This window comes from Sciurus carolinensis, chromosome 16 (genome assembly GCF_902686445.1).
Source record: "Sciurus carolinensis chromosome 16, mSciCar1.2, whole genome shotgun sequence".
NCBI lineage: Eukaryota > Metazoa > Chordata > Mammalia > Rodentia > Sciuridae > Sciurus > Sciurus carolinensis.
In genome coordinates, this window is record NC_062228.1 from 65511314 (window position 1) to 65536782 (window position 25469).

Sequence of the window (25469 nt, forward strand, 5' to 3'; positions counted from 1 at the left end):
GGCACTGCGGGGTCGGCCACGCAGTATCCCAGAAGTCCTAGTGGCAGGATGGACAGTGGCCAACTGATGCAGGCTCTCTCCTTTTTTTTTGGTACCAGGGACTGAAGCCAGAGGTGCTCACTGAGCCACATCCCCAGCCTTTTTTAAGATTTTATTTTCAGACAGGGTCTCACTAGGTTGCTGAGGCTGGCTTTGAATCCGCGCTCCTCCTGCCTCAGCCTCCCAGGCAGCTGGGATTACAGGTGTGCGCCACCCGGCCAGCTCTGATGCTGGCTCTTTGAAACCTTGTGACCTGTGCCTTGCGGTCTTGATCTCTCCCAGGAGGGGCGGAGAACCTTACTCACCTGCGAGGCGACCAAGTCAGTGCTGTGGGCTGACCCTGGCCCTCTTGCCCCAGGTCCCGCTTGCTCTGTTCCCCGAAGGCCACAGCTGGGCCCTCCATAGCGATGGAAGGGGACCAGTTGCACACCTTCACCAACTACGGGCTGCAGTGGAGCCTCAAGGAGCTGGACAAGGAGGAGTTCAGCACCTTCAAGAGGCTGCTGAAGGAGAAGTACTCGGAGCTGACCTCCTGCTCGCTCCCGTGGGCCGAGGTGGACGCCGCTGGCCCGGAGGGGCTGGCCGCCCTCCTGCACGAGTACTACCTGGGGCCCCTGGCCTGGGCCGTCTGCATCAACATCCTGGAGGAGATGAGCCTGCTCACGCTCGCGGCGAGAGCACGGGACGAGATGAAAAGTAAGGCCCAGTGTGGGGGGAGGGGCGCCGGCTCCTGGGGACAGGGACGCCATCCCCCGGTCGGGTCACCTCTGCCACGGGTGTCTGGACGGTGAGAAGCCACTGCGTCTTCTGCGGCCCAAACTTTGTGCAGGGAGAAGAGGTGGAGTCAGGGTTCGGGTGGTAAGAGCGTGGGGTCACGCTGCTCCCTGGTCCGCGCCTGGCCACCTCCTGAGCCCACGTCTGGGAGTCGCGGCAAGTGAGGCCCATGTGACCGTGCATAGCAAGTGTCTGTGTCTCCCCGGCCCGGCAGAAGACCTGGAGCTCAGGGGCTGCGGAGGCGTTGGGCTGGAGTCTCGGCAAGGGCAATGGATCGGGCGTGATTCTACCTGAGCAGGGGATTCCATCAGGTCCTGTGGCCATTTCCTTTAGGAGAAGGATCACTTAGAAACTCAGTTCTCCTTTATCAGAAGAAAGTCTCCACTGTAGACTGGGAACTTAACTAGCTCGTGACCAGGCAGCGAGGTGGCCCTGCCCACCGTGGGAACCAGGTCTGCGTGGCACTCGCCATACGTGGCTCAGCCTCTGTCCCTCCTGAGCTGTGGAGAAGCTCGTGAGGAAGACGCACCGGGCTCCTTGCAGAAAGTGAGGGTGGCCGATGTCTACCGAGTCACCATGGCCACATGGAAAGGTCCGGTGCCCTGGGGCTGGTCCTTGGGCCTCCGCACAAAGGGGCTCCCATGGCAGAAGCTGAAGCAGAGCCGCTGTCAAGTTGCACAACCCGACCTGCTGGTGAGCCGACAGGTGACTTCCCGTAACGTTCGCTTAGCGAACGTTAAAGGATATTTAAATTGTCCTTCACCAACCACCAAAGACTTCAGCTTTCAGCGTGGCTGAGACAAAAGGACCTTCGTCTTAAAAAATGGATGGTACAGAAAAATTGAGGTTCCTACTGCTGACCAGAGGGATTGAAGCCTAGAATCACTTCTAGAAGAAGGCTCTGGAGGAAGAGGAGTGGGGCATCACGGCACAGGACGTTCTGAGCAAGAGGTGGCAGCAGCAGAGGAGGCCCCGTGAGGTCACGGCCTCCCCACAATGCCGGCAAGCCTGGGCAGCTACTGAGCAGGCGGGCTGGCGGGACGGCAGTGTTTCAGCGCTGCTGCGATGGGCTGAGGCCGGAGGAGTGCTGGGGAGGCCACGGCCACTGTAAGGAGCCAGGAGAGAAATGGAGGCCACCTGGACCAGGGGTGGCAGCAGGTAGAGAAGGATGCGCCTGGGAAATGGCCCAAAGCAGGCAGAGCAGCGAGCACTCGATGCAGAGAGGAGATGGCGTCAGTGGTGGCTGGGTGGGGGCTCCACCTGGTCCCAGGGAGCACCAGGGTAAGGCGAGCCTCTGCCTTGGACCCACCTTGGACCTCACAGCATGGAGATGTCCCTGTTCACAGGACTCCAGGCCTCCGGTAGGGGGACAGGGCCGGAGTGAGCGGTGTGGGGATTGTTCCTGAGGGTGAGCCCCCAGTAGGCCACCCGGCAGGAGAACGAGACGCAGCGTGTCCTGGACGGTGGCCGCCACCTGGCTGTGCTGCGGGCACAGGAGTCTGACCCATGTGCCCTCCAGGGCTCCGCGTGGGATAAGTAGAGCTCCTGGGCTCGTCTGGGTCCCTCATCACGCGGCAGTGACGAGCTCGCCCCTGGCCTGGGTGGATGCTATGGCCAACCCCATTCTCTCTCCCCTGTTGTAGAATGCTCGGCATCTAAGATCTCAGGAAATTCTGAGCCAATCCAGACTGTCCACGGACCCAGTGGAGAAGCAGCACCAGGTTTGTGTGGGTGGTGTAAAGACGGAGGCACTTGTTCCCGGTGGCACGACGTCCGTCAGTCCCCAGAGCACGCAGAGAATCTTCCCACGTGCTCATTACTGTCTCCACATTCAGAGAAATGTATCTTCTTCCATTTAGCTGTCACTGGGTTGTAGTGCCTCTTGATGTATTTTGGATACTAGACCCTTAACAGATGCAATTGGCAAACATTTTCCCCTTGTTTGGAGTTTTTCACTCTTTATTTGTTCTAATTTGTTGTGCATGACAGTAGAATACAGTTATACATTTTGATAGATCTTACATGGAGTCTACTCTCTCATTTTTCTGATTCTACATATTGCAGGATGACATTGGTCAAGTCATACATGTACAAGAGGCAATAATGTCTGTTTCACTCTACTATCCTTCCTACCCCATACCCTTTCCACTCCCTTCACTCCCCTCTACCTAATATAAAGTAACTGTATTTTTCCCTATACCCCCATCTTATTGTGAATTGGCTTCTGCATATCAGAAAACATTTGGCCTTTGTTTTTTTTGTTTGGTTTATTTCACTTAATATGATATTCTCTAACTCCATCCATTTACCAGCAAATGCCAGAATTTCATTTCTTCCTTAAAGTTGAGTAATACTCCATCGTATGTTCTTCAAAAGAAAAAATTCTTAATTTTTTGAAGGCAAATTTGCTTGAGTTTTTAGTGTCCGATCTAAAAACTGTTTCCTAGCCCAAGATCATGGCTTATGCCAGCATTTTCTTGAGTTTTATAGTCATATGTCTTAAGAGCAATTATTTCAGACTGGGGATGTAGCTCAGGACTAGAGTGCTAGCCTGGTGTGAGCAAGTCATGGGTTGAGCCCTGACACACACACACACACACACACACACACACACACACACACACCACTTAGTTCCGTGGTCTGAGTTAACTGCTTGTGGCGTGAGGTAGGGATCCAACTTCGTTCCTTGGCCTGGAGTTAACCTCATGTGGCATGAGGTAGGGATCCGGCTTCATTCCTTGACCTGGAGTTAACCGCATGTGGCGTGAGGTAGGGATCCAGCTTTGTTCTTGGCCTGGAGTTAACCGCATGTGGCGTGAGGTAGGGATCCAGCTTTGTTCTTGGCCTGGAGTTAACCTCATGTGGAGTGAGGTAGGGATCCAGCTTCATTCCTTGACCTGGAGTTAACCGCATGTGGCGTGAGGTAGGGATCCAGCTTCATTCCTTGACCTGGAGTTAACTGCATGTGGCGTGAGGTAGGGATCCAGCTTTGTTCTTGGCCTGGAGTTAACCGCATGTGGCGTGAGGTAGGGATCCAGCTTTGTTCTTGGCCTGGAGTTAACCTCATGTGGAGTGAGGTAGGGATCCAGCTTCATTCCTTGACCTGGAGTTAACCGCATGTGGCGTGAGGTAGGGATCCAGCTTCATTCCTTGACCTGGAGTTAACTGCATGTGGCGTGAGGTAGGGATCCAGCTTTGTTCTTGGCCTGGAGTTAACCTCATGTGGAGTGAGGTAGGGATCCAGCTTCATTCCTTGACCTGGAGTTAACCGCATGTGGCGTGAGGTAGGGATCCAGCTTCATTCCTTGACCTGGAGTTAACTGCATGTGGCGTGAGGTAGGGATCCAGCTTTGTTCTTGGCCTGGAGTTAACCGCATGTGGCGTGAGGTAGGGATCCAGCTTTGTTCTTGGCCTGGAGTTAACCGCATGTGGCGTGAGGTAGGGATCCAGCTTCGTTCCTTGGCCTGGAGTTAACTGCATGTGGTGTGAGGTAGGGATCCGGCTTTGTTCCTTGGCCTGGGGTCTCTGGTTCTGGCAACATTGTTGAAGGTGTTCTTCCCCACTCAGCTCTGAAGTGCTCTTTCCAAGGAGTCGAACAGAGGCAGGGGTTTGCTTTTGAACTGTCCTTTCCCATCAGTCCACGTGTCTGTCCCCGTGGCAGTATCACACAGACCTAACTGCTGTTCATGGCAATCTTTGACATCAGGAAGTGTGGTTCTCTAATCTGTCCTCAAGATTTCCAGGCCATCCCAAGTTCCTTAGACCTTTTTGAATTTCAGGACCACCTTGACAATTCATTCAAAGAAGCCCTCTGGGGTTTTGACGTTGGCATGAAATCACTAGATTGATACTGGGAGTATCGCCCTCGGAGGAGGAGTCTTCAGCCACGAATACAGGGTGGTCTTGCCTCGGCTTTGAGTCTCTTGCAGTTGTTGGGTGGCTTTTGGTAAACAGGCCTTGCGCTTCTCTTGCAGAAACTGCACAAACTGTAGAGCGAGATGGTGGGACAGCCGCAGAGCCCTGTGGACCAGGTGAGGAGAGTCCAAGTTCCTGGGGCAGCAGGCGGTGGGTGGAGGAGCAGACTGTGGAGCCCAGACAGGGGTCCATACGGGGTCCACGTTGCCTCCCGCCACCCTCCTTGGTCTTGGTGTGTCGGCTCCCCTGGGCGCTCTCCGTTGGCACCAGGGACAAAGCTGGGTAGTTCCCTGGCCTTCATTCATCAGGATTCTATGAAGGCCAATCCCAAACGACCTGTAATTCTGGTGAACCGGGGCCTTGGGCACGAGCTTCCTTGGCTCTAATCGGAGCTGAGCACAGGAAGTTGCCTCGAAATCCGAGGTTAACCCCTGCCAACAAGTCTCGTGTAGACGGTTGCCGTCATGCAGAGCCACGAGGGACTGTGGTGACATAGTTCTCAACCTGGGAGTGGCGTGAGTCCTGAGTCCTCTGTCAACACTGAGGACAGCACCAGGTGCACAGGTGGCGTGAAGCAGGCGTGAGCCGGGGGTTAAAGGGGCTCGCTGAAACGCGCTCGGGCCACAGCTTCACGCTGTGGAAATGCAGGATGAGTGGCTCCGTGACCCTCCCCGGCCACAGGGAACACGGGACACCTCGCCTCTCCAGCCCGACACGATGACAGTTGCCCCGCTGGCCTCTGCCCCGGCCCTGGCTGTCCCAGGAGTACGCCCCCTGCTGGGCTCTTCCCGTAAACGGAGAAGTGCAGCCTCAGTGACCAGCTGCCTTGGCCTGGCCTCCAGCCCTCAGGGCGCACGCGGGTGGTCTCGCTCAGCCCCGCGTTCATTTGGTGCCCAACAGCTGGCTTCCACGTCATCTCCAACTGGCGGGAATCTGGGTCGTGCCCACTTTGGCTGTTGAGAGATGCTGCTCGGGCCCCTGTGCCCAGAGGCAGCGACGGCGATGGGTGACCTGGCTCGAGTGAGACGCAGCTGGCGGGACCTGGCGTCTCGCCGCCCCGGGAGGCGTGAGGAGCCTCTGCACCTTGCTGTCGGGAGAGCCCGTGGGTGGCGGCTCGGAGTCATGACTGCAGCCCAGACTGAGATGGTGCCCAGCAGGGCGCCTTCCCCTGGCACCAGGCGGGTGCCCCTGTGTCAGCCTTCCATTCAACCAGTACTTGGAAAACTGCGGCTGCCCTATTGTTGGCTCCAAGTGCTCTCTTGACAACTTGCCCAGGGCCCTGCCGAGGCCAGTGGGGACCTCCGTGTCTGAGCTTCACGTGGCCCTCATACCAGCCCACAGGGGAGCCACGGGAGTCCCCACTGTCCCCAGCAGCCTGCTGTGGAGGGTGGAAGGGGCCAGAACTAGAGGACCTCTGAGCAATGGGGCAACACCCGTTCCCAGGAGGCTTGCGATGGAAACCTTGTCCTGATCATGGCTCACCGGAACTCGGAAGGAAGGAGTTTGGGGCTGGAGGTGAATGAGGAGGCGTTTTGATGCTCTGAGGTCCCCAGACCCCCTGTGGGTGACGAGCTGGACGCGGGAGCCTGGGCCTCCAGGGAGGTGTTGCACACGAACACCCTGTTGGCGATCAGACCCATGGGAGAAAAGCAGCTGCTGAGGAGCAAGCAAAGCAGCCGGGTCCCCCTGCCGGGTCGTCCCCGCCGGAGCCCTGCCTGTGCCTCACAGCCAGTCCTGTGAGGAGCGCCCTGGGTCCAGCTCCTGCAGCAGAGGCTGGCGCTCGGCTTCAGAACCACGAGGTGGAAGTTTTCAGACTTCTGCGTGGATTTTGTATGAAGTTAGTGGTCACATGCACACTGGTGCAGAGTCTTGCTGTGGTTTTTGTAAACATAATGGTAGGACCAGAAAATGGAAGGTCCCATGACAGGTTTTTTGTTCATTGAGACCTGTCGGTACTAGAAGAGGATGCTGACACAGCCGGCGAGCCGAGCTGAAGGACAAAACCCTGTTCTCGTGGAGCGTGCAGATGCGAGAAGCAAGGAGTTCAGGGTAAACGCGGGAGAAAAGCAAGCAGCGCGACCGGACAGTACGGTTCCCGGGCACCGCCTGGTGCGCTCGGCCAGCCTGAGCCACGCTCCTTAACTCGCCAGCCCACGGGAGACCTGGGGGTGGGAGACTGGAGCCTCACCTCACATCCACTGCAGTGGACACTGCAGTGAAGCTGGGACTCCCATCCGGCACTGACTCTGAGGGACATGCCCCTCTCTGTAGAGGCGACTCCGGGCTCTCCATGGAGGCTGGGTCTGCATGCCTGTCCACAGATGGAGAATTTAGGGCTGCGGTGCCAGATCCACAGCTCCCGCGAGCTTCTGCCTTTCAGAGACCATGTAGGTTACCCGACGAAACTCTAGTGCCCACAGGGTCCAGGTGCTGAGGACCCCGTGGGTAGGGAAGCCACACGAAGGGCAGAGCCGTGAGCAAATGGAAACACAGCATGGCAGGTCTTGGGGTCTCAGGAGTCTGGAGCTCCTGAGAACCACAGTTGCAGGGGATGAGGGACAGCGCCCATCACAGCTAGGAAGGAGCCGAAGACCCGGCCCTCAGCCGTCTGCACCAGGATCCGCTGATTCCGGCCCAGGGCCTTTGCGTGTTTGTTGTGCTCGTACGTGAGGGTACGTGTGTGTAGGTGTTGGTCGACTCGGGGTAGTTGGGGTACTGTCCCCGCGCCCTCCGTTTCTTGATGGTGAGTGCATTCAGGTTTGTTCTTGATCTGCTAATTCCCGGTTGGTCACCCACTCCCTGCCGGTGTTTCGCTCCCACTAAAGACGTCTTTCTTCCGCTTTTGTCTTTGTGCCGCTCTCCTGTCTGCCCAGGCCCTGGAGGTGCCGAGTGGGGCTACAAGGCCAACGTGATAGCCAGATTCACCGCAGAGTTGGCCACACACCCCCGCCTGCAGAGAGCCGACGACTGGCCGGAAATGCAGGCGCTGGTTGACGCTTTTCACGCAGACGAGAGGGGCTTCCGGACACGCACCGTGGTCCTGCACGGCAAGTCTGGCACGGGCAAGTCGGCTCTGGCCCGAAGGCTCATGCTGAGCTGGGCGCAGGGCACGCTCCTCCAGGACCCCTTCTCCTACGCCTTCTTCCTCCAGGCCAGGGACATCCAATGGATGAGAGAGAGAAGTTTTGCGAAAATGATCACCAGAGAGTGGCCAGACTCCCAGGCTCCAGTGGAGGAGATCATGTCCCAGCCTGAGCGGCTCCTGTTTGTGGTGGACGGCTTTGACGACCTGGTCCCTGAGCTCTGTGAGGACGATGAGCAGCTCTGTGGAGACTGGACCAAGGAGCAGCCGACCTCCATCCTGCTGTGCAGTCTGCTGAGGAAGGTGCTGCTGCCGGAGTCCTCCCTGCTGGTCACGGTTACCGACGCGGGTGTAGAGAAGCTCAAGTCCCTGCTGCAGTGCCCCCGATACCTGATGGTGGGCGGAATGTCGCTGGAAAGGAGGACTCAGCTGCTGCTTGACCACATCACAGATGACCCTTGCCGGACACAACTCTTGCACTCGGTGGTGGACGGTCACCGGCTCCTGGACCAGTGCCAGGTGCCCACGGTGTGCCTGCTGCTGGGCACGGCCCTGCAGCTGGGGAGGAGCGTGGCCCCCCTCTGCCGGACCCTGACGGGCCTGTACGCTGCCTTCCTGTTCCACCAGCTCAGGCCCCGAGAGCCGCTGCCTCGCTGCCTCAACCAGGGCGAGCGGCGGGCCCTGAAGGGCCTGTGCCAGATGGCGGCCGAGGGCGTGTGGGCCATGCGCTCCGTGTTCTACACAGACAGCCTGAGTATGTACGGGCTGCAGGTGGCCAGGCTGTCTGCCCTGTTCCACATGGACATCCTCCTGCAGGAGGACCGTGGGGGGATCAGCTACACCTTCCTGCACCCCAGCCTGCAGGAGTTCTGCGCTGCCCTCTTCTACCTCCTGGAAGGGCTGGATCGGGGGCAGGGCCGCTACCTGCTGTTCCTCGATAACCTGCTGCAGGACTTGGAGAGCCCGCCGCCGACGGCCCTGGGCTCCCACCTGCTCTGGATGAAGCGGTTCCTGTTCGGGCTCATGAGCAAGGACGTGCTGAAGGAGCTGGAGGCTCTGCTGGGCTGCCCCGTGCCCCTGGCCGTGAGGCCGCGGCTCCAGCGCTGGGTGTCCCTGCTGGCCCCGCAGGCCGCCACGGCCACCCCCCGGGACCTGCTGGACGCCTTCCACTGCCTTTTCGAGACTCAGGATGAAAAGTTTGTCCGCTCGGCGCTGAGCGACTTTCAGGAAGTGCGGCTTCCGATCAACCAGAGAATGGACCTCATGGCCGCCTCCTTCTGCCTCCAGCACTGCCAGCGTTTGCGCAAGATTCAGTTGGACGTCAGAGACCTATTCTCGAGGAGCGAGCTCGCCCAAGTGTGCCCTGCGGCCCCCCGAGGGTGAGTGCCTCCTGCGGTTTTGTTCTGGGGCTGGGGTTGGATGTGGTTCCCGAAATGGCAGGGCCCCTTGATCCTTGTTGCACAAACCGTACGGATCCCCTGACTAAAACGACGGGACCTGATCCGGCTCACTGTGGATAAGCTCCAGACTGTAGAAGGAGAGGGTCTGGGCCTGGAACCCAGGGGCATGTGGTCTTTTTTCAAAGCTCTCTATCGATTGGCTCCTTCTGACTCACACTGCCCTCTAGTGTAGGGTCCAGAGCTGGGCTGACAGAATTTTGTGCAGTGACAGAAATGTTCCATAACCACTTGTCCAATATGGCGGCCACTACCACATATGCCTATTACACTCTTCAAATGCCATGAACACTTAACTGAACACTCCTTTAGTGAGGAAGGATTAAAGTGAACCTTTAATCCTACTCCATTGCAGCTTGCAGTGTGTATATGGTCACACGTGGATGGCGCTTACCATGTGTACTCTGCTGCTGGGCCTGTCTGATTGCCCATCCTCCCACAACCCACAGAGAAGCCCAGTCAAGAAGGTGGCTCTTGCCACCTGTAGGTCTAAAACTCAGGTGTGCTACTTCCCAGAGGGTGATCTTGGGAAAGCTCCCCCACTGTCTGAGCCTGTTTCCTCATCTGCAAAACGGACGTAACTGCATCTACCAGTCTGGCTATCATGAGATCGTACATGCAGCGGAAGCACCTGGGAATGGTGGCACTTGGTTAACGGGCAGATACTGGGTGGTAGCGCCATCAGAACTAATCAAGGGCTGGTGTAATTCGGCAGAGAATAACAGGCAAACCTGGTTTTGAGTTTTAGCTCTGCCTTTAACCAGCTCTGTGGCATTGACCACATGGTGAGGTAGCTCCAACCTCTGGGGCTTAGAACTGTAGGAGATTCCCACGCAGAGCGGGAAGCACAGTGCTTGGAGATGCCCAGGCCCTGACCAGTCAGCTGCTCGTGGTGGGAAACCATGAGGCCTGAAGCTTGCTCTGCAGGAGGAGCTCGGGCTGGGGCAGAAGAAAAGGTGCAGGCCGCCTTGCTCTGCCTTTCCACGGCTGGGGGAGCCCAGGCCCGGCACCTTCCTGCTGAGAAGCTGGGAATGTGTTACAGGAGGGGCTGAGCATTGCGGCCTCGTGATCTCGCACCCAGCAGGGCAAGTGCTTCCATCCCATTTCAGATGGCCAATGACTGCAGGTTTAAGGGCACAGCACGATCGGGTGCGTGGGCTGGAAGTGACTAAGCTGACTGGCACTCCCTCCTCTCCCCTGGGTATGACCTCTTCAGAGTGAGGGCATCTTAAGACTGCCCTCTAAGCAATTTTGAGATAGACATTACCAATCCATCGCCAAGCTATGCTAGTGATCACTGACACCCGTTCCTCCCCACTGAGCTATTGTCCCCTGGCCAGCGTCTGCCCTGCCACCAGGCTCTGGCCGCCACCACCCGGCTCGTGGCCCCTGGACCTGTCCAGATTCCTCGTGTGAGAGGTTGCGCATCCCTCTGTGCCTGGGTCGCTCACTCCCCATCTGTCTTTTGGGATCATGGTTTGCTTTTTTATTTATTCCTCAAGGCACCCCCGTGAGATCGGTCGGCTCCTGGAGCCGTCGGCCCCGTGGGGAGGTGGCTGCTGTCTGACGTGTGGACCGGTGTCTGCTTGCTGTGCTGCTGCGGGTCCCTAGGACTGAGCCTTGGGCTCAGAGCTGTCTCCCTCCCCCTCCCGCGAGGGCCACTCTCTGCTACTGAGTGCTGTCTCGGGTCCCTCACCTAAGTAGCCGCGCGGCAGTTGTCCTTCTGTGACTGGCTTGCTTCACTCAGCTTCATATCCTCCAGATTCATCTGTTGCTGAAAATGGGAATTTTTCTCTTTTTAGTCAGATTAAATTCCATTGTGCTTCTACCACATCTTTAGCCATTGATCCGTTGACAGACATCGGGTGCTCCCAGGTCCGGGCTGTGGTGCGAGCCCCTCTTGGGGTCCCGATGTGGGGTCTTGGGGTTCGTGCACAGAGGGGAGGCTGCGCGTCATGCCTTTCCTGTGGGATGGCCGTGCTGCTTCCACAGCGGCTGCACCTAAACTTGAGCAGGAAAGCGGTGTGAGAGCAGGTAGCTCCCCGTGCCCCCCGCAGGGTGGAAACGCCTGGGAAGCGTCCGGGGGGCCAGCCGGTCCTGCAGCACACGAGGGGCTGAGGGGGCCTGGCTAGCCGCACGCGGTGGTCTCGCTCCTCGGACGTTGTCCCGGGGCTGCTGGCGTCCAGGTCCCTCTCACGTCCGTGTCTCCGACAGGCTGCTGCGGAAGGCCCTGGTGGACGAGTGGTGGGAGAGCTTCTGCACTGTCCTGGGAACCCACCCGAACCTGCGGCAGCTCGACCTGGGAAACAGCGTCCTGAACAAGTGGGCCATGAAGACGCTCTGCGTCACGCTGAGGCGGCCGACCTGCAAGATACGCAGTCTGATGTAAGGCCGCCCAGCCCAGCACTGCCCCCCAGGACGCCCCGTCCCCGCCCCACCCACTGGAGACCTTGAGACCAGACTGTTGAAGCAGGGTCCTTACTCGGGGTTCTGAAGGATGAGTAGGAGCTGGTGAGCACAGAGGATGAGGGGAGCCCATTCCGGGCGATAGTTGCACCGGAGGCCACAGTGAGTGCAGAGCGCAGCGTCCAGACCTGGCCAGCCTGTGCTGAGTGCTGAGTACCAACTGAGCAAAGCAGCAGCTGGGTGCTGGGTGGCCCCTGGGGGCGGCGTGGATGGGTGCTGATCCAGGCTCCTGGAGTAAGACCAAGTGCCAGGCCTGGTGCTGCTTTGCTCCAAGACCAGTGGTGTTCGTGCAAGGCCAGGACGGGCGGTCAAGGCATCGGTGGCCAGCCTGCCCCTGCCCCGCCCCTGCCCCGCCCCTCCTTCCACTGGGCAGTTTTCCTCAGCCAGTCAGGCTGAGGGGTCTGGCTCCAGAGAACGGCATGACCCCTCCCCGCCCGGAGACTGGCCTGCCCGCGTCTGCCCCAAGTGCGCCTCCCTGGGGACCTGCTCCGCCCGCAGCAGCGTCCCTGAGCCCACCTCGCCCAGTGCTGGAGGTGCAGGCGGCAGCTGGCTGGGCCTCTCGGGGCTCCCTGAGTCCTGCCGTGAGCTGATCCTAGGGACTCCGGGTCCCTGGGCAGGGTCCCTGCTGGCTTTCCCACGCTGGGCCTGTCCACCTGTTCCCAACCGGCTGCGTCCGTCCTGCAGACTGGCCCAGCCAGCACTGTGGGACGCGGGTCCTCTTCCCAGTGCCCTCTCCGCGTTCCTGTATAGTGTTTTAACATCAAAGGCAAAAAGCGACTTGAGAGCTGACACTGGGGAAAGGCCCCGCGTGACTCTGGTGCCTCCATCCCGCTGCAGATTCAAGGGAGCAGAGGTCACGCCCGGCCTGCAGTACCTGTGGATGACACTCATCGTCAACCGGAACCTGAGACGGCTGGACCTGGGCGGCACAGCCCTGCGGGAGGAGGAGGTGAAGGTGGCCTGCCAGGCCCTGTGCCACCCCAGCTGCCAGCTGGAGGCTCTGAGGTGAGACCCGCGACACCCCGGCTGCCCGCGGGAGGCTCTGGGGTGAGCCTCGGGTCCGCATTCATCCTCTGCTTTTTATTCTGAAGCGATTCTTCATGGAAAGCGCCAGACCCAGAGCTGGAAGCCGGGTCTTGGTCGTGGTGCCGAGGGCATCTCCGTGGAGGGGCAGGAGCTGGGGCCGCCAAAGGGCAGGGTTGAATATGGCTGAGGAGCCTCAGGACGGCAGGCTCGGGCGTGAGCACAGCAGTGACAAGCTCGGGGTCTCAAGGGCCGAGAACACAGGAGGTCGTGTGCCCGGGCAATCCTCCTGGTGGTCCGGTCTAGGTGACCACACGTGCACCAGCACCAGGGGCACAGGCCCGCGCTGGCCCCCGCTCGCCCGCCCCCGGCTGGCCCCCGCTCGCCCGCCCCCGGCTGGCCCCCCGCTCGCCCCCCCGGCTGGCCCCCCGCTCGCCCCCCCGGCTGGCCCCCCGCTCGCCCCCCGGCTGGCCCCCCGCCGGCCCCCCCCCGCCGGCCCCCCCCCGCCGGCCCCCCCCGCCGGCCCCCCCCGCCGGCCCCCCCCCGCCGGCCCCCCCGCCGGCCCCCCCCCGCCGGCCCCCCCGCCGGCCCCCCGCCCGACCCCCGCTCGCCCCCCCGCTGGCCCCCCGCTGGCCCCCCGCTGGCCCCCCGCTCGCCCCCCGCTCCCAGGCCGCACCAGGTGCCGCCCCCCTTGCCCTCAGCGGCCTCCCCTGAGCCCATTGGCCCCACGTGTTCTCTGTCCACTTCTACAGTGTGGGCCATCGGTGGCCTCTCTGGCCAGGTGCCAGTGGGTGGCCTGGCTGGGCCACAGTCCGTCGAAGGGTCACCTGACCAGGGTGTCTTGGTGGTGTCCGGCTTCTGGCGATGACCCCAGCTCAGTCGGTCGGCAGCCTGATCTAGGGGTGCTGCCCCACGCGGCGCCCTGATGGGCAGCCTGAGCCCTGCTGTGGGCTCCAGCACCAATGCCAGCAGCCAGGGCAGGCCAGGTCGCCACACCACTGCACTCAGACACCGCGCCCTCACGGTGCAGCCGCAGAGCGGGCCAGAGGCGTCCCTGAGGGTGAGGAAGCCGCCCAGCGGGCAGCTCACAGGCCAGAGGCGGCCGCCAACTTTCCTTCCCACCCCTCCTGCTCCCCACCGGTGGGGGCTGGGGTTCACAGGGAAAAATGGGACATTGTCAGACAGGAGAGGGACGGGCCATTCAGGGCCTGGAGTGGGGACACGCTGGGTTAGCTCTGGCAGCTCAGGGTGGCAGGACACCTCAATTTCCCTCGCTGCTGAATCCTTAAGACCTAGGGACACGTGGCCCGTGTCACGCCCCCAGGGTTGGTGGATGGTGCAGTGGACTGCTCAGCTCCCCTGTCGGGCCCTGATGTGGACAGCAAGTGGGCCACACTGTGAAGGACGGGCTCGGAATCCTGCTGAGTTGGCTTCTTGCCCTTGGGGGACGTCCTGCCCATAGAACTGGAATAGGTTCCGCCCGCAGGCTCGCCACTGCAGACTAGAAGCACAGAGGGAACTGTCAGCGTTCCCAGGTGACGGCACAGCGGCCTGCGCAGCCTCAGCACGTTGGGTACTAAGCCACCCCCAGGAGTCCGCGGGAGGACCGCCTGGTGCTGTGCGAGGATGAAGCCGTGGGCCTCTGGGGAGTTTGGTACCCAGAGCTGAGCGGACACCCGCCCCCCCCGTGTGCACAGGGGCTGCTGGAGGGGTCGGAGGGCTACTCAGACCTCAGCGGGCTCTCGGTCGTGCAGCGGGACCTGCCACGAGGCCCCTGGGCGTGCGGTCCTGCTCCACTCACGAGGAGGTGGGCCAGCTGGCGTGCATGTCGGGCATCTAGCGTGCCCATGGGGTGGCAGCATCATCCCTGTCCACAGGGTGGACTCTGCTCTGAGGACGCTGAGCTGCCCGAGTGGCAGGTGGGCTCAGCGGAACGGCCGGGTCAGGCTAGATGCACACTCTGCTCCCGGGTGCAGCCAGGGGTCTGGGGTTAGGCCTCTGGCAAATGCTGTGTGCCCGGCAGGCTCGTGGCTGCTGGGCACTGGGGAGCCAGGCAAGCCAGCCTCTGCCTCAGAGGTGACACTCTAGGCAGGAACGTGGCTGTACAGGGACGTCCCCAGCTGTTCACTGCCGTGGGGACCTCAGTGGGCAGTGTAGGGCAGTGCGTCCAACTCGCTCCAAAGAAGCCACGCTGGGAGACCTGAGTGAGGACTGGGCGCGGGCTGTGCAGGTGAGGGCAGCCTGCCCGACGCTGAGGCAGGCGCACGTCCAAGGACAGGAAGGACCGCAGAGGAGCGGGCCAGCAGTAAGGGGAGCGCCTCGTGCCGCCCGTCTCTGCAGGCTGGACTCCTGTGGGCTGACCCACGCCTGCTACCCGGTGATCTCCCAGATGCTTACTGCAGCCACCAGCCTGAAGTCCCTCAGCCTGGCAAGGAACAAGGTGACGGACGAGGGCCTGGCGCCGCTCTGTGCAGCCCTGCGGACCTCACAGTGCACCCTGGCGGAGCTGACGTGAGTGGTCCCTCACAGGGCGGAGGCCCTCTGCACCGCTGTCCCACTACCCCCCAGTGGGACTGATGGGAGGGAGGGTGGCCTCCTGAGCACCCCAGCATGAGGACCCAGTGAGTAACATCTGCCTCTGAGCCACGTGAGGACGGCAGTGGGAATCCGCCCTGGGCAGCGTCCCGGGCAGCCCTGAAGCCCTTCAGCAGGAGGCAGTGCCCCCAGGTGCCCTCACACCTGGGGAGATTCGCCCCCACACCTGGGGAGATTCGCCCCCACACCTGGGGAGATTCGCCCCCACACCTGGGGAGATTCGCCCCCACACCTGGGGAGATTCGCCCCCAGGGACAGGAGGCAGGTCCCCAGAGGATATCCCAGTGGGATTCCCCCACCTGCTGCTGAGGGCAGGAGAAGGACAGGTCCAGGCATGATCTGGCAGGCCTGTGGGCATCCTGCCCTGCCCCGGTGGTGGGCGAGGGAGGAGCTGTGTGCCTGCGGCTGGGCTGCCATCGGGCAGGGATTCGCCCTGGCCAGTCTCCAGGCTGTGCCTGGCTGGAGCACGCAGCTCAGTTCCAGAGTCGCAGCCAAGGTCGAGAAGGTGGCACCAGCCACCCTCCCAAGGCCAGAGGTCAGAAGATCCCGGCAGGAGCCACGGGCCCTTCTGCTGGCAGGGCCAGCCAGGCAGCGTCCCCTCTCGGGCAGAGATCTCTGGTCCACCGAGGGCCCAGGCACCAGGCGCACAGCAGGCTGACTCCCCGGCGTAGCGTGGCCCCTCGGGGAGCAGCTGTTGGGCTCTGGTTTTCAGGCGGGCGCTGCCCTCAAACAGCTGAACCAGGAGACGTGGGGACCAATGGCCCACAAACAGGATCCCCTGGCTGTCAGTGCTGGGGTGGGGGTGGACAGGAAAACCTCGCGGGACGTGGGACGGGCTCCAGGGCAGACTGTTCACGTCCCTCTGGGCCCTGTCCTGCAGGCTGGACACCTGTGGCCTCACGGCCGCTGGCTGCAAAGCCCTGGCCTCGGCCCTTGCCAGCAGCTGCAGCCTGACGCACCTGTGCCTGTGTAACAACCAACTGGGCAGCGACGGGGTCAGCCTGCTGTGCCGGCCCCTCCGGCTTCCCGACTGCGCCCTGCAGAGGCTGATGTGAGTGCCCCGCAGCCTCAGGTGGCCACACGTTCCCGAAGCACAGAGATGGGGCAGAGAGTGGGGGTGCTGCCTCGAAGGGACCTGAGGAGCCACAGGGTGGGAGCTGGTCCCGGGACCCCCACAGACGCCTCAGCAACTTGGTGGGAACTTGCATCAAAATACAAAAGCCAAAAACAGCGGGGATGTGGCTCAGTGGCAGAGCACCAGCCCCTGGCTCAGCCCCTGGCACAGCCCCTGGCACCCCAGGGAAGAAAGCATGGCCTTACACACGAGTGTGCCTTCCGAGTCCCACGGCTCCCGTGGTGCGTGGGGTGTTGAGCCCAGCAGGTGGAACAGAGCCCACCCTGCACTGTCCACGCCTAATCCCCAGGTCCTCCAATGTGCCACCTGACATGGCGAAAGGGACTTCACGGCTCTGATTGAGGACCTCGAGATGGGACAGACCCTGGGTAGATTGTGGGGATGGCCAGGAGTAATCACAGGAGCCCTTAGAGGAGAAGCAGGGTGCAGAGGAGCAGGAGGAGGGGCCGTCCAGCAAGGCCACCTCCAGCCAGCTGGGGGATGGCCCTGGAGGCCAGGAAGGCAGGGAGCAGCTCCTCCCTGGAGCCTGTGGAGGAACACAGCCCAGCTCCCCGCTCAGCCCCAGCCTCGGGCAGCTCAGCCTTGGGGTCCGACGAGAGGGAAGAAGAGAATCCAGCACCCGCATGCCCAGTGCCCCTGCCCGTCCGTCCTGGTCAGAGGTGGCCCTTCCCCAGGGCAGTGACCTGACCCTCCCTTGCCCTTACGTCCCACAGACTGAACCAGTGCCATCTGGACGTGGCCAGCTGCGGCTTCCTCGCGCTGGCCCTCGTGAGCAGCCCGCGGCTGACGCACCTGAGCCTCAGTGCCAACCCCCTGGGGGACAGCGGGGTGAAGCTTCTGTGTGAGGCCCTGCAGGACCCGAGCTGCTGCCTCCAGGACCTGGAGTGAGTACCCAGGGTGGCCAGGCTCCTGGGGCCGGGAGGTCAGCAGGGGCTCCTGGGTCCACAGGGCTTGCCTTCCCATCAAGCGCTGTGTTGGTGCAGCCAAGGGCAGTGACAGAGGCCCTGCGCTGGAGGGCCTGGCGGGCAGCACTGACTGCCTTCCCATCCAGCCTTGCACAGGCTGCCAGCCATGACCAGCAGAAACTGGAACGTCAGGGACCCGAAACCTCGGCTCTGTCCCACGCTCAGCCCTGGATAGTCGGGTGTGATGAAGCAGGACACAGCTCTGCACTCGGGGCTGGATGTGACTTTAAATCCCCTGAAGGCGGGCACTTCCCTTGGGTCCAGTGTCTCAGGAGCACTTGGTAGCACTGTCCATCAGTTCCAAAAGCAACTGGTGGGACGAAAGAGGACGGTTTTGAGCCCTCTGCCCTCCCGTAGTGAGTGGAGGCGGATGGAGTGTCTGCCCCCAGGGTCGATGTCTCCGCCAGTGGTTTTAGCTGCCCTTCAAGCCCTACGTCCACGTGGAACCTGTTGACTGGAGACTCCCCTCCTTTGGGACTGCAGACTGCTGGGGGATTGTGGGATCCTTGGCGCATTGCTTGCCCACACTGGCATCTAAGCAGTCCTCCCGTGCCCCTCGGAGGTGACCCTCTTAGCTGAGTCCCTGCACCTTGAGCTGTGAGTCTCTGAGGACTCTGACCCAGGGTTCACTCCACCTGTGGTTCCGAAGCTGAAGACGCAGGTCGAATGTGCCTTGTCCAGTGCCAGAGCCAGGAGTGTCCTGGACTTTGGGTCCACCTCAGTCTGGAACATCTGTAGAGGAGAGGCAGGGATGGGTCCAAGTCCACACACAAGTCACTTTCACGTACACTCTGTGGGGCCTGCGGTGACTTCACGCAGTCTTCAGTGCCCTGTGATGACTGACCTGTCACGTGAGGCCAGGTGTGGACACTGCTACTTGGGGCGTCTTGTCAGTGCTGGGGTTTTTTGTTTTTTTTTTTGGGGGGGAGCATTTTGGGGTTTGGACACCCAGCCTGTGCAGTTCTTGGACCCCTGGGTCATCCCACCCAGCTGAGCCCTGCCGCCGTCCCTCAGGGCTGCTCCACCCCCACTGCCCGTGCGGCCTGGGAACAGAAGCCCCCTTGTTCCCCTTGGGACCCGGCCCACGGCTCGGCAGCCCCTGCAACCGCCTTGCCTCTTGGTTCCACCCGCTCCTCTGTCTGTCCCCCTTGTTCCCCGCCCCTCCAGGTGAGGCTCAAGCTCCAACCTCGCTTCCAGAGCCTCCCCTCCCAAGCCTCAGGGAGCAAATGAGACCCCATCTCCATGGTTGCCCACCGGTGCTATCCCTGAAAGCCAGCCACCTCTGGTCTCCGCAGGCTGGTGAGTGGCCAGCTCACGGCGGCCTGCTGCGAGAGCCTGTCCTGTGTGATCACCAAGAACAAGCACCTCCAGAGCTTGGATCTCGCCGCCAACGCCCTGGGGGACGGCGGGGTGATGGCGCTGTGCAAGGGGCTGCAGCAGCCGGGCAGCGCGCTGAGGAGACTCGGGTAGGCTCCTGGGGTGGCCTTGGAGGGGCGCTCGGAGGAAGCGAGGGTGCAGGTGTGGAGAGTGCTGGCCGCCGGTCAGCTCGGACAGGTGCAGCCTAACACGGGCCTGGGCCTCGTCCAGCCGCCTGTGGATGAGATGGGTGCAGCGGGCACGTGGGAAGGGTCTGGGAGAAGGCCCACATCGCCCAGGGGCGCCCACACTGGAGGTCCAGTTGCTGGGCTCTTCAGGACACTGCTGAGGGTGCTTGGAGCACAGGCAGCCGCGTGGGCACCCACCACGGCGTGTGGACCTGGGAAGCACACCAAGTGGGTGGCCCAGACCCAAGGTCCCATGTGCCGATTCCATCAGCAGGAAGTGGGCAGCACGGTCAACTCTGGACGAGGTGGATGGGGTGCAGGGGAGCCACAGGGGCACCCCGAGTGAGGAGGACGCTGTGGAGCTGGGGGAGGCATGGCTGCCCCAGGGCTCCACTGCCCTCACTGAGCACTGCCCGGGTGCCCACGTCTGCCCGGCCGCCCACGTCTGCCTGGCCCTCTCCAGAGTAGTCCCTGCCCAGCCCGGCCCTCTCTGGGTCCCCGTCCTGTCCTCAGGTAGGCTGGTGGCAGGAGTACTTGGAAGTCACCGAGGACCCTCCCACCTTCCGGGTGTGGTTTTCCAGCCAGCCTGTCAGCCCCTCCTGGTGGCGTCTGCCCCTCCTGGTGGCGTCTGCCCCTCCTGGTGGCGTCTGCCCCTCCTGGTGGCGTCTGCCCCTCCTGGTGGCGTCTGCCCCTCCTGGTGGCATCTGCCCCCTTCCTGTGAGCCTCTGCCTACCTTGTTCTTCCTGGGTCGTGAACAGCCCCGCCCTCCCGACACCAGGGGAGCCGCTGCCAGGGAGCCCGCGGCACCTGCGGTCACTGGCTCCCTCCACGGTTGCCGTCACCAGCAAGAGACCCCACGATGCTGCATGCCCAGCCCCTGGTGCCTCTGTCCCCTCACCTCCCGCCTTTGTCCCCAGCCGCCCTCACCACGCGTGGCCCTGCGCCAGCCCCACCCTCTGCCACGAGAGTCAGAACCAGGACCAGAGCTGCCTCTGCCCTGAGGCCTCGGCAGGCGCGGGCCTCCCGCAGTCCTGGGTGAACCCTCGCCGCCTGGCCCCATCCACCGCCTGCAGCTGGGCTCCGGCTGGACGCTGTCCAGTGTGCCCACAGGCGGGGTCCTGCAGGTCCTGGTGGTGTGCGCCCCCTGGCACTGCCCCTGCCGTGGCTGCCCAGTTCTGCTCCCTTGCGACTCCCGGCCTCTCGTCCCTCCCAGGACTGACCTGAGTGGCCGGCAGCCCTGGGAGCTGGGGGTTGCCTGGGAACGAGTTTGCCATGGGAACCTCGGTCGTCCCTGGATCTCTGGCCAGAGACGGGGTGCAGGCCCCACTCGTCCCTGGATGTTGAGGTGGAACACACGGGCCGGTGCAGGACCAGTGCTGACCCTGGGTTCTTTCCTGGGCACCCGCTGCCACAGGCTGGAGGCGTGCAGACTGACCACCGGGTGTTGTGAGGCGCTGTCCGCGGCCCTGACCTGCAGGGGGCGCCTGACCAGCCTGAACCTGGTGTGCAACAACTTCAGCCCTGCGGGCATAGCCCTGCTGTGCTCGGCCTTCGCGCAGCCCTCCTGCAGCCTGAGGACAATCGGGTGAGTCCCCGGCAGGGTCCTGGGGCAAGGCCTGCTTCTCTGGCAGGCAGGCGGGTGGTGAAGTGACCGCTGGGCAGTTGAGGGCAGCTTGGAGCCTGCTCCCCCCATCGTGGGTCTGGCCCGGTCCCAGGCTCCGCACTAGGCGTGGAGGTGGGGGTGCAGCGCCTGGTCTGGGGGCTTGCTTTCAGCTGGGCTGGGAGGACAGGAGAGCGCAGATGTCGAAGCCTGGACAGCAGGATGGGTCCAGCCCCAGTCTGGCACTGCAGGAGTCTCCTCAGCCGCTCAACAAGCCCTGAGGTACTGGCGCCTGTCGCCAGAGCGGCGCTCACAGTGCTGGCCGAGGCGGGTGGTGGCGAGCAGTGCCGTCCACGTGTGCAGCGGAGTGTGGCGCCTTAGGGCAGTTCTGGCTGCGCCCCCTGCGCTGAGTGGATGGGAACTGTGACATGTCCTGTGAGGTACCCAGTCAGGTCTCAGGTGGAGCAGGGCAGGGACTCGGAGGAGTCCTGCAGGAGGGAGCGCCCCGGCGTAGGAGTGGGTGGGCACTCAGCATGACGTGGAGGAAGGGTTAGGTCGAAAGCTAAGGCTCAGGGTCACTGCAGATGGCCGATGCCAAGGCGGGAGTAAAATGAGAGCCGTGGGCTTGGAGGCTCTGCTCTCCCAGCAGCAGACGCTGGATCTGAGCCCTCGAGAGGCAGAGGCTCCCACAGGTAGTGAGAGGAGGGAGCAGTGAAGGCTGGGTTGACGGGGTGGGAGAGGAGCCCGTGGTCAGGGAGAGCCCCAGTCCAGACTTTGACAAATCTGAACTTAAGACCCAGGAAGGCCTCCAGCGTCTCTATGACGTGGGGCATGTGACACAGGAGCTTGGGCAGGGCCCAGAACAGGACAAAGACAGGTGGCCCAGCCCTGAGGGCCGCCCCAGCGAGAGCCAGGCTGAAAACAGTCTGCCCCGGATGCCCTGTGCTATAGGGCTGGGGCCAGGCTGACCCAGTTCCCACGGGCCAAGGTTCCATTCAGGAACACGGTCTCCTTCCCCTGAAAGCCACAATCCAGAGACGTGGCCACTGTGCGGTAGGGAATTTTGGTGGAAGCTGGGGGCGCATCCTGGTGACGTGTAGCTGTGACCCGGACGCGGGAGACGGCCCTGCAGCATTAGGGACCCCTCCCCTGCAGGCAGTGTCGTCCTGGGCCAACCGCAGCTGTCTTGGTCACACCTGGCAGCAGAGGCTTCGTGGGATTTGGGGTTGGCACGCAAGTGACCAGCAGGAACGTGGGAGTGGTTATGTGACCCACCGTGGCCTGGGTCAGAGGCAGGACGGCCAGTGGGCATGGGCATCTTGACTCAGTTGACAGGCTGCTCCACAGCCGCTGGAGCCACCGCTGGAACCATAGCCACAGGACTGGAGAGTAGGCCTGCGCCGCCACCCAGAGGCTCCAGGCAGCCTTTGGGGGTGGTGGGACGGTGGACGTGGTGGAGAAGCAGACTTGCTGTCTGCTGACTGACCTTTCATGAGCCCGTTTCCCCACCTACAAAATCTACTTAAATACCCGCCGCTCTCCTGGGATGAGCCGCGAGGGGACCTGGTCCTGTCCACCATCGCTCTCCAAACCCTAGGACGAGGCCTGGCACAGCCCACGCTCAGGAAGGGCGGTGACAGTGAGCAGGACGGGGGCCCAGCGCGACCTCCTGCGCGGCTGGGAGCTCCTTTGCCTGGAGGGACCGCCCGTGTTCAGCAGGGATGGTGCTGGCCCGCAGGCATGGAGGAGGCGGCTGGGTCCTCTGGGGCCCAGGGAGTGCAGGAAGGGGGCCTGAGTCCGGGCCTCAGGCGTGCCCCCTCTGCCCGCAGCCTGTGGAAGGAGCAGTACCCCCCGAAGGTACAGCAGCTGCTGCAGGAAGTGCAGCAGCTCAAGCCGCAGTTGGCCATCGACGGGGACTGGTACGCTGTGGACCAGGACAGCCGGCGCTGGTGGAAGAGCTGAGACCAGGAGCCCCAGCCCAGCCGCCTGGGCTCTAGGACGGCTCTGTGGGAGTGCGGAGCGAGCTGGCTCCCCCCACCCGGGTGGTGGTTCTTATCCCGCACAACTTGGTGGCTGCCTTTGAAAGCGGGGATCTTCAAGTCTCAGGACTTTGGCATCTGTCTGTCCCACGTTGATCACAAAGGGAATAAAGGGAACACAGCATCTGGAAATGTACCAAGTGGGGTGTCGGCCAGCCTGGGGAGGGCTGTAAGGGCAGGCTTGGAGGACCTGGGTCCCGAGAGTGACTGCACATGCACACCATCGCTGGCTCTGAAGCTCTGGCTGGACGGGGGGGTGGTGAGCCTGCCCCTCTCTCCTGCAAATGGGCTGGAGCCAGTCTCTGCAGGCAGGGGTTCCAGACCCGGTTTCCGAGTGTGGGCCGGCTCCCAGCACGCAGCGTCAGCCGGGAGCACCCCACAGCCGGTGAGCCCCAACGGCAGAGGGTATCCACTGGTCAGCCATGGAGGGCATATTCCTGGGTCAGCCACTGGAGCTGAACAGGCTGAGAGCTCTGGCTGTCCCCTGTTGGCTGTCCCCTGTTGGCTGTCCCCTGTTGGCTGTCCCCTGTTGGCTGTCCCCAGGCTGCAGAACGGCTCTTCTGTTCCCAAAGAGCAGGTGTTGGTCAGCTGGCCACCTCCACACTCCTGGAGCACCTGGCAGGGGTTACTTGGGCCCATGGCTTTGGAGGTTTCTGTCCAGGTGTGGCCCAGTTGCTGCTGGGCCTGGGTTGAGGCAGCTCATTGTGGGGGGAGAGGCCGGGGCAGGACAAAACCCACTTGTCTCAGAACAAGCAGGGAGCAGAGGGGCAGGAAGCCCGTGCCCCTCAAGAACACCCTCATGACCCTGGGGCCCCCGGGGCCCAGCTCCCAGCAGCACCACCCTGGGCACGTTCTGGGTCCAGCGGCAGCGGGGCCTGTTCCTACGCCTGCTTGTGTGCTGTGCTGGACCACGAGCAGGTGGCCTGGCCCTGACCTCGCCTGGCTCCTAGGGCAGTGCGACTCCACCCCCTCTAGACAAGGACCTGGGCACAGGAGGCCCGAGAAGCCAGCCAGCCGGCTGCAGCGCCCACTCGAGCCCGGACGTGCCTCCCGGAGTCCATCTCTCCATGGAGACGTGGCTGCCGCCACAGGCACGGGCCCCACTGCTTGTACAGGCACCGCCGCAGCCTGGAGGGTCGGGGCTGGTCTGCCTCCCTGCACTGCGGCTGGGAGCAGCTGCCCTCGGGGCAGGAGGGACACCCACCCAGCCTGAGGCTGCTTTGCGGGAGGACTCAGGCTCTTTCTGGGAGTCGGTCCACACAGCCGGTGCCTGGGCATGGGACCAGTGTGGGGTGGGACGTGGGTGGGCAGGGGAAGGGGAGGGTGGGCAACGTGTAGTTTTCCGATCTAGGAAGTCTCCACCTTCTGCGCGACACAGGCTCCCAATGTGACCACCCCGCCCCAGACCTAGGGGCCCCACCCAGGGGTGGGTGGTCACCCCTGGTGTCCAGCACTAGTCATGCCACACAGCTTGACCTTTTTCGAGAGACATCACTTTGCACAGCGGAACACCTGGGCCTCCACTCCGGGCTTCCGCTCCGTGCCCACCTGCCAGCGCCCGCCCCAGGGGTGAAGCCACCTGGAGGGAGGCCCAGGAAGCAGCTGAGCTCCAGAAACCCTTGGTGCCTCAGCCACACCGCTGTCCCGGCCCTTATAAGTGGACACTGGGCGAACGTCCGAGCCAGGAGCTTTCCATTTCTGTAAAATGAGAAGACGTGCACCTACATGTTGGTTGGAGAGTCCTGAAAAGCAGCCACAGGCCTGCCACCCGGGTCCCCTGCTGCTCTGGTCACCCTGGCTATGCAGGAAACACCCAGCAGCCCTGGAGCCCTGGGGTGTCGGCAGGGGTGGGGGCTCAGCTGCCTCGCCCAGAAGCACTTCTGTGACTGTGGGCCTTGGGTCTCAGCTCCTGCTGCCTCTGCTGAAGGCCCCTCACTCTGTCTGACCCCTCTGCGTGGAGGCTGCAGGCATGCCTGCTGAGGGAAGCTGTTTCCCTCTGGCCCTGGGCCTCTCTCCAGGTGGAGGAGGGAGTGGCCTGGTTGGGAGGAAGCCAGGGACCAGCCCTGCTGGCGCTCTTCCCCAGCAGCGGCTCCTCTGGGGCTCAGGGCCCGCCACCTTCCTCCTCCTCCCCCCCGGCAGCGAGTTTCCGCAGCTACCGACGCCCTCATGGCCAAGCTTGGCAAGCTGCAGGTGCTTCCGCCTCGGGGACCTGTGGGTGGCAGAGTTGACACTGCAGTTCTGACTCCTTATTTCTTATTTGATCCCAAATTCTGTGAAATCCCTTCTGCGGGTACTGGGCTCCGGCTGACAGAAGCCAAAGCCCTGCTCTCTCTGCTCTCCATTCCACGGGGACCAGGGCAAGACCACCATGTTAGCAAGACGGCAGGAAGGCTGGTTGCTGTTGTATCATCTGCAAAGGCCACTTTTTCTGCACTGCTTGTATATTTTTGAAAGTCAGGTTTGGGGTACAACTTACAGTAAAATGCCCTGTTCAGTGTGTGCTCGAAGTTTTGGAGCACAGCTGGACCACCACAATGAGGGATGGACGGCAGCCTGTCTCCCAGAGTCCCCTGCCTGTGGTCAGCTCTTCCCATGCTCCTGTCCCTTTTTGAGGCTGACCTGGAAAAGGCAGCTCTTTGGAAGGTTTCAGCAGAACTGAGCGCCGTGCAGAGTGCGTGGGACGTGCTGCATCTGCTGCAAAGGCCCTGGGACTGCAGCCAGTGCACAGGGAGAGGGGCTAGGGCATACGACCCAGGCCCCAAGGACTCCGCTCTGGGCACAACAGGAACAAACCCTCGTTCAGCTATCACAAGGAATGACATAAACGCATTCTGC

The 25469-nt window shown here is 62.4% G+C and overlaps 1 protein-coding gene across 1 annotated transcript; it reads left to right on the forward strand.

Moving 5' to 3' along the window:
• The first annotated feature begins 446 nt into the window (after nucleotides 1–446).
• Nlrp5 (NLR family pyrin domain containing 5) lies at nucleotides 447–22676 on the forward strand. Its single transcript, XM_047527266.1, has 12 exons — nucleotides 447–735; nucleotides 2457–2534; nucleotides 4788–4844; nucleotides 7602–9189; nucleotides 11482–11652; nucleotides 12571–12738; nucleotides 15097–15267; nucleotides 16232–16402; nucleotides 17200–17370; nucleotides 18747–18917; nucleotides 20410–20580; nucleotides 22425–22676. Exons 1-12 carry the CDS (start codon nucleotides 447–449, stop codon nucleotides 22555–22557), a joined length of 3339 nt encoding a protein of 1112 aa, XP_047383222.1. The 3' UTR covers nucleotides 22558–22676.
• Nucleotides 22677–25469: the final 2793 nt, after the last annotated feature.

What these genes read in the sequence shown, in the direction of transcription:
- Nlrp5 (XM_047527266.1), top strand. Translation starts at nt 447, where the DNA reads ATGGAAGGGGACCAGTTGCACACCTTCACCAACTACGGGCTGCAGTGG. An exon ending in AGCACGGGACGAGATGAAAA is followed by an intron (nt 736 to 2,456) that starts GTAAGGCCCAGT and finishes CCCCTGTTGTAG; the next exon opens with AATGCTCGGCATCTAAGATC. An exon ending in AGCGCGCTGAGGAGACTCGG is followed by an intron (nt 18,918 to 20,409) that starts GTAGGCTCCTGG and finishes CCGCTGCCACAG; the next exon opens with GCTGGAGGCGTGCAGACTGA.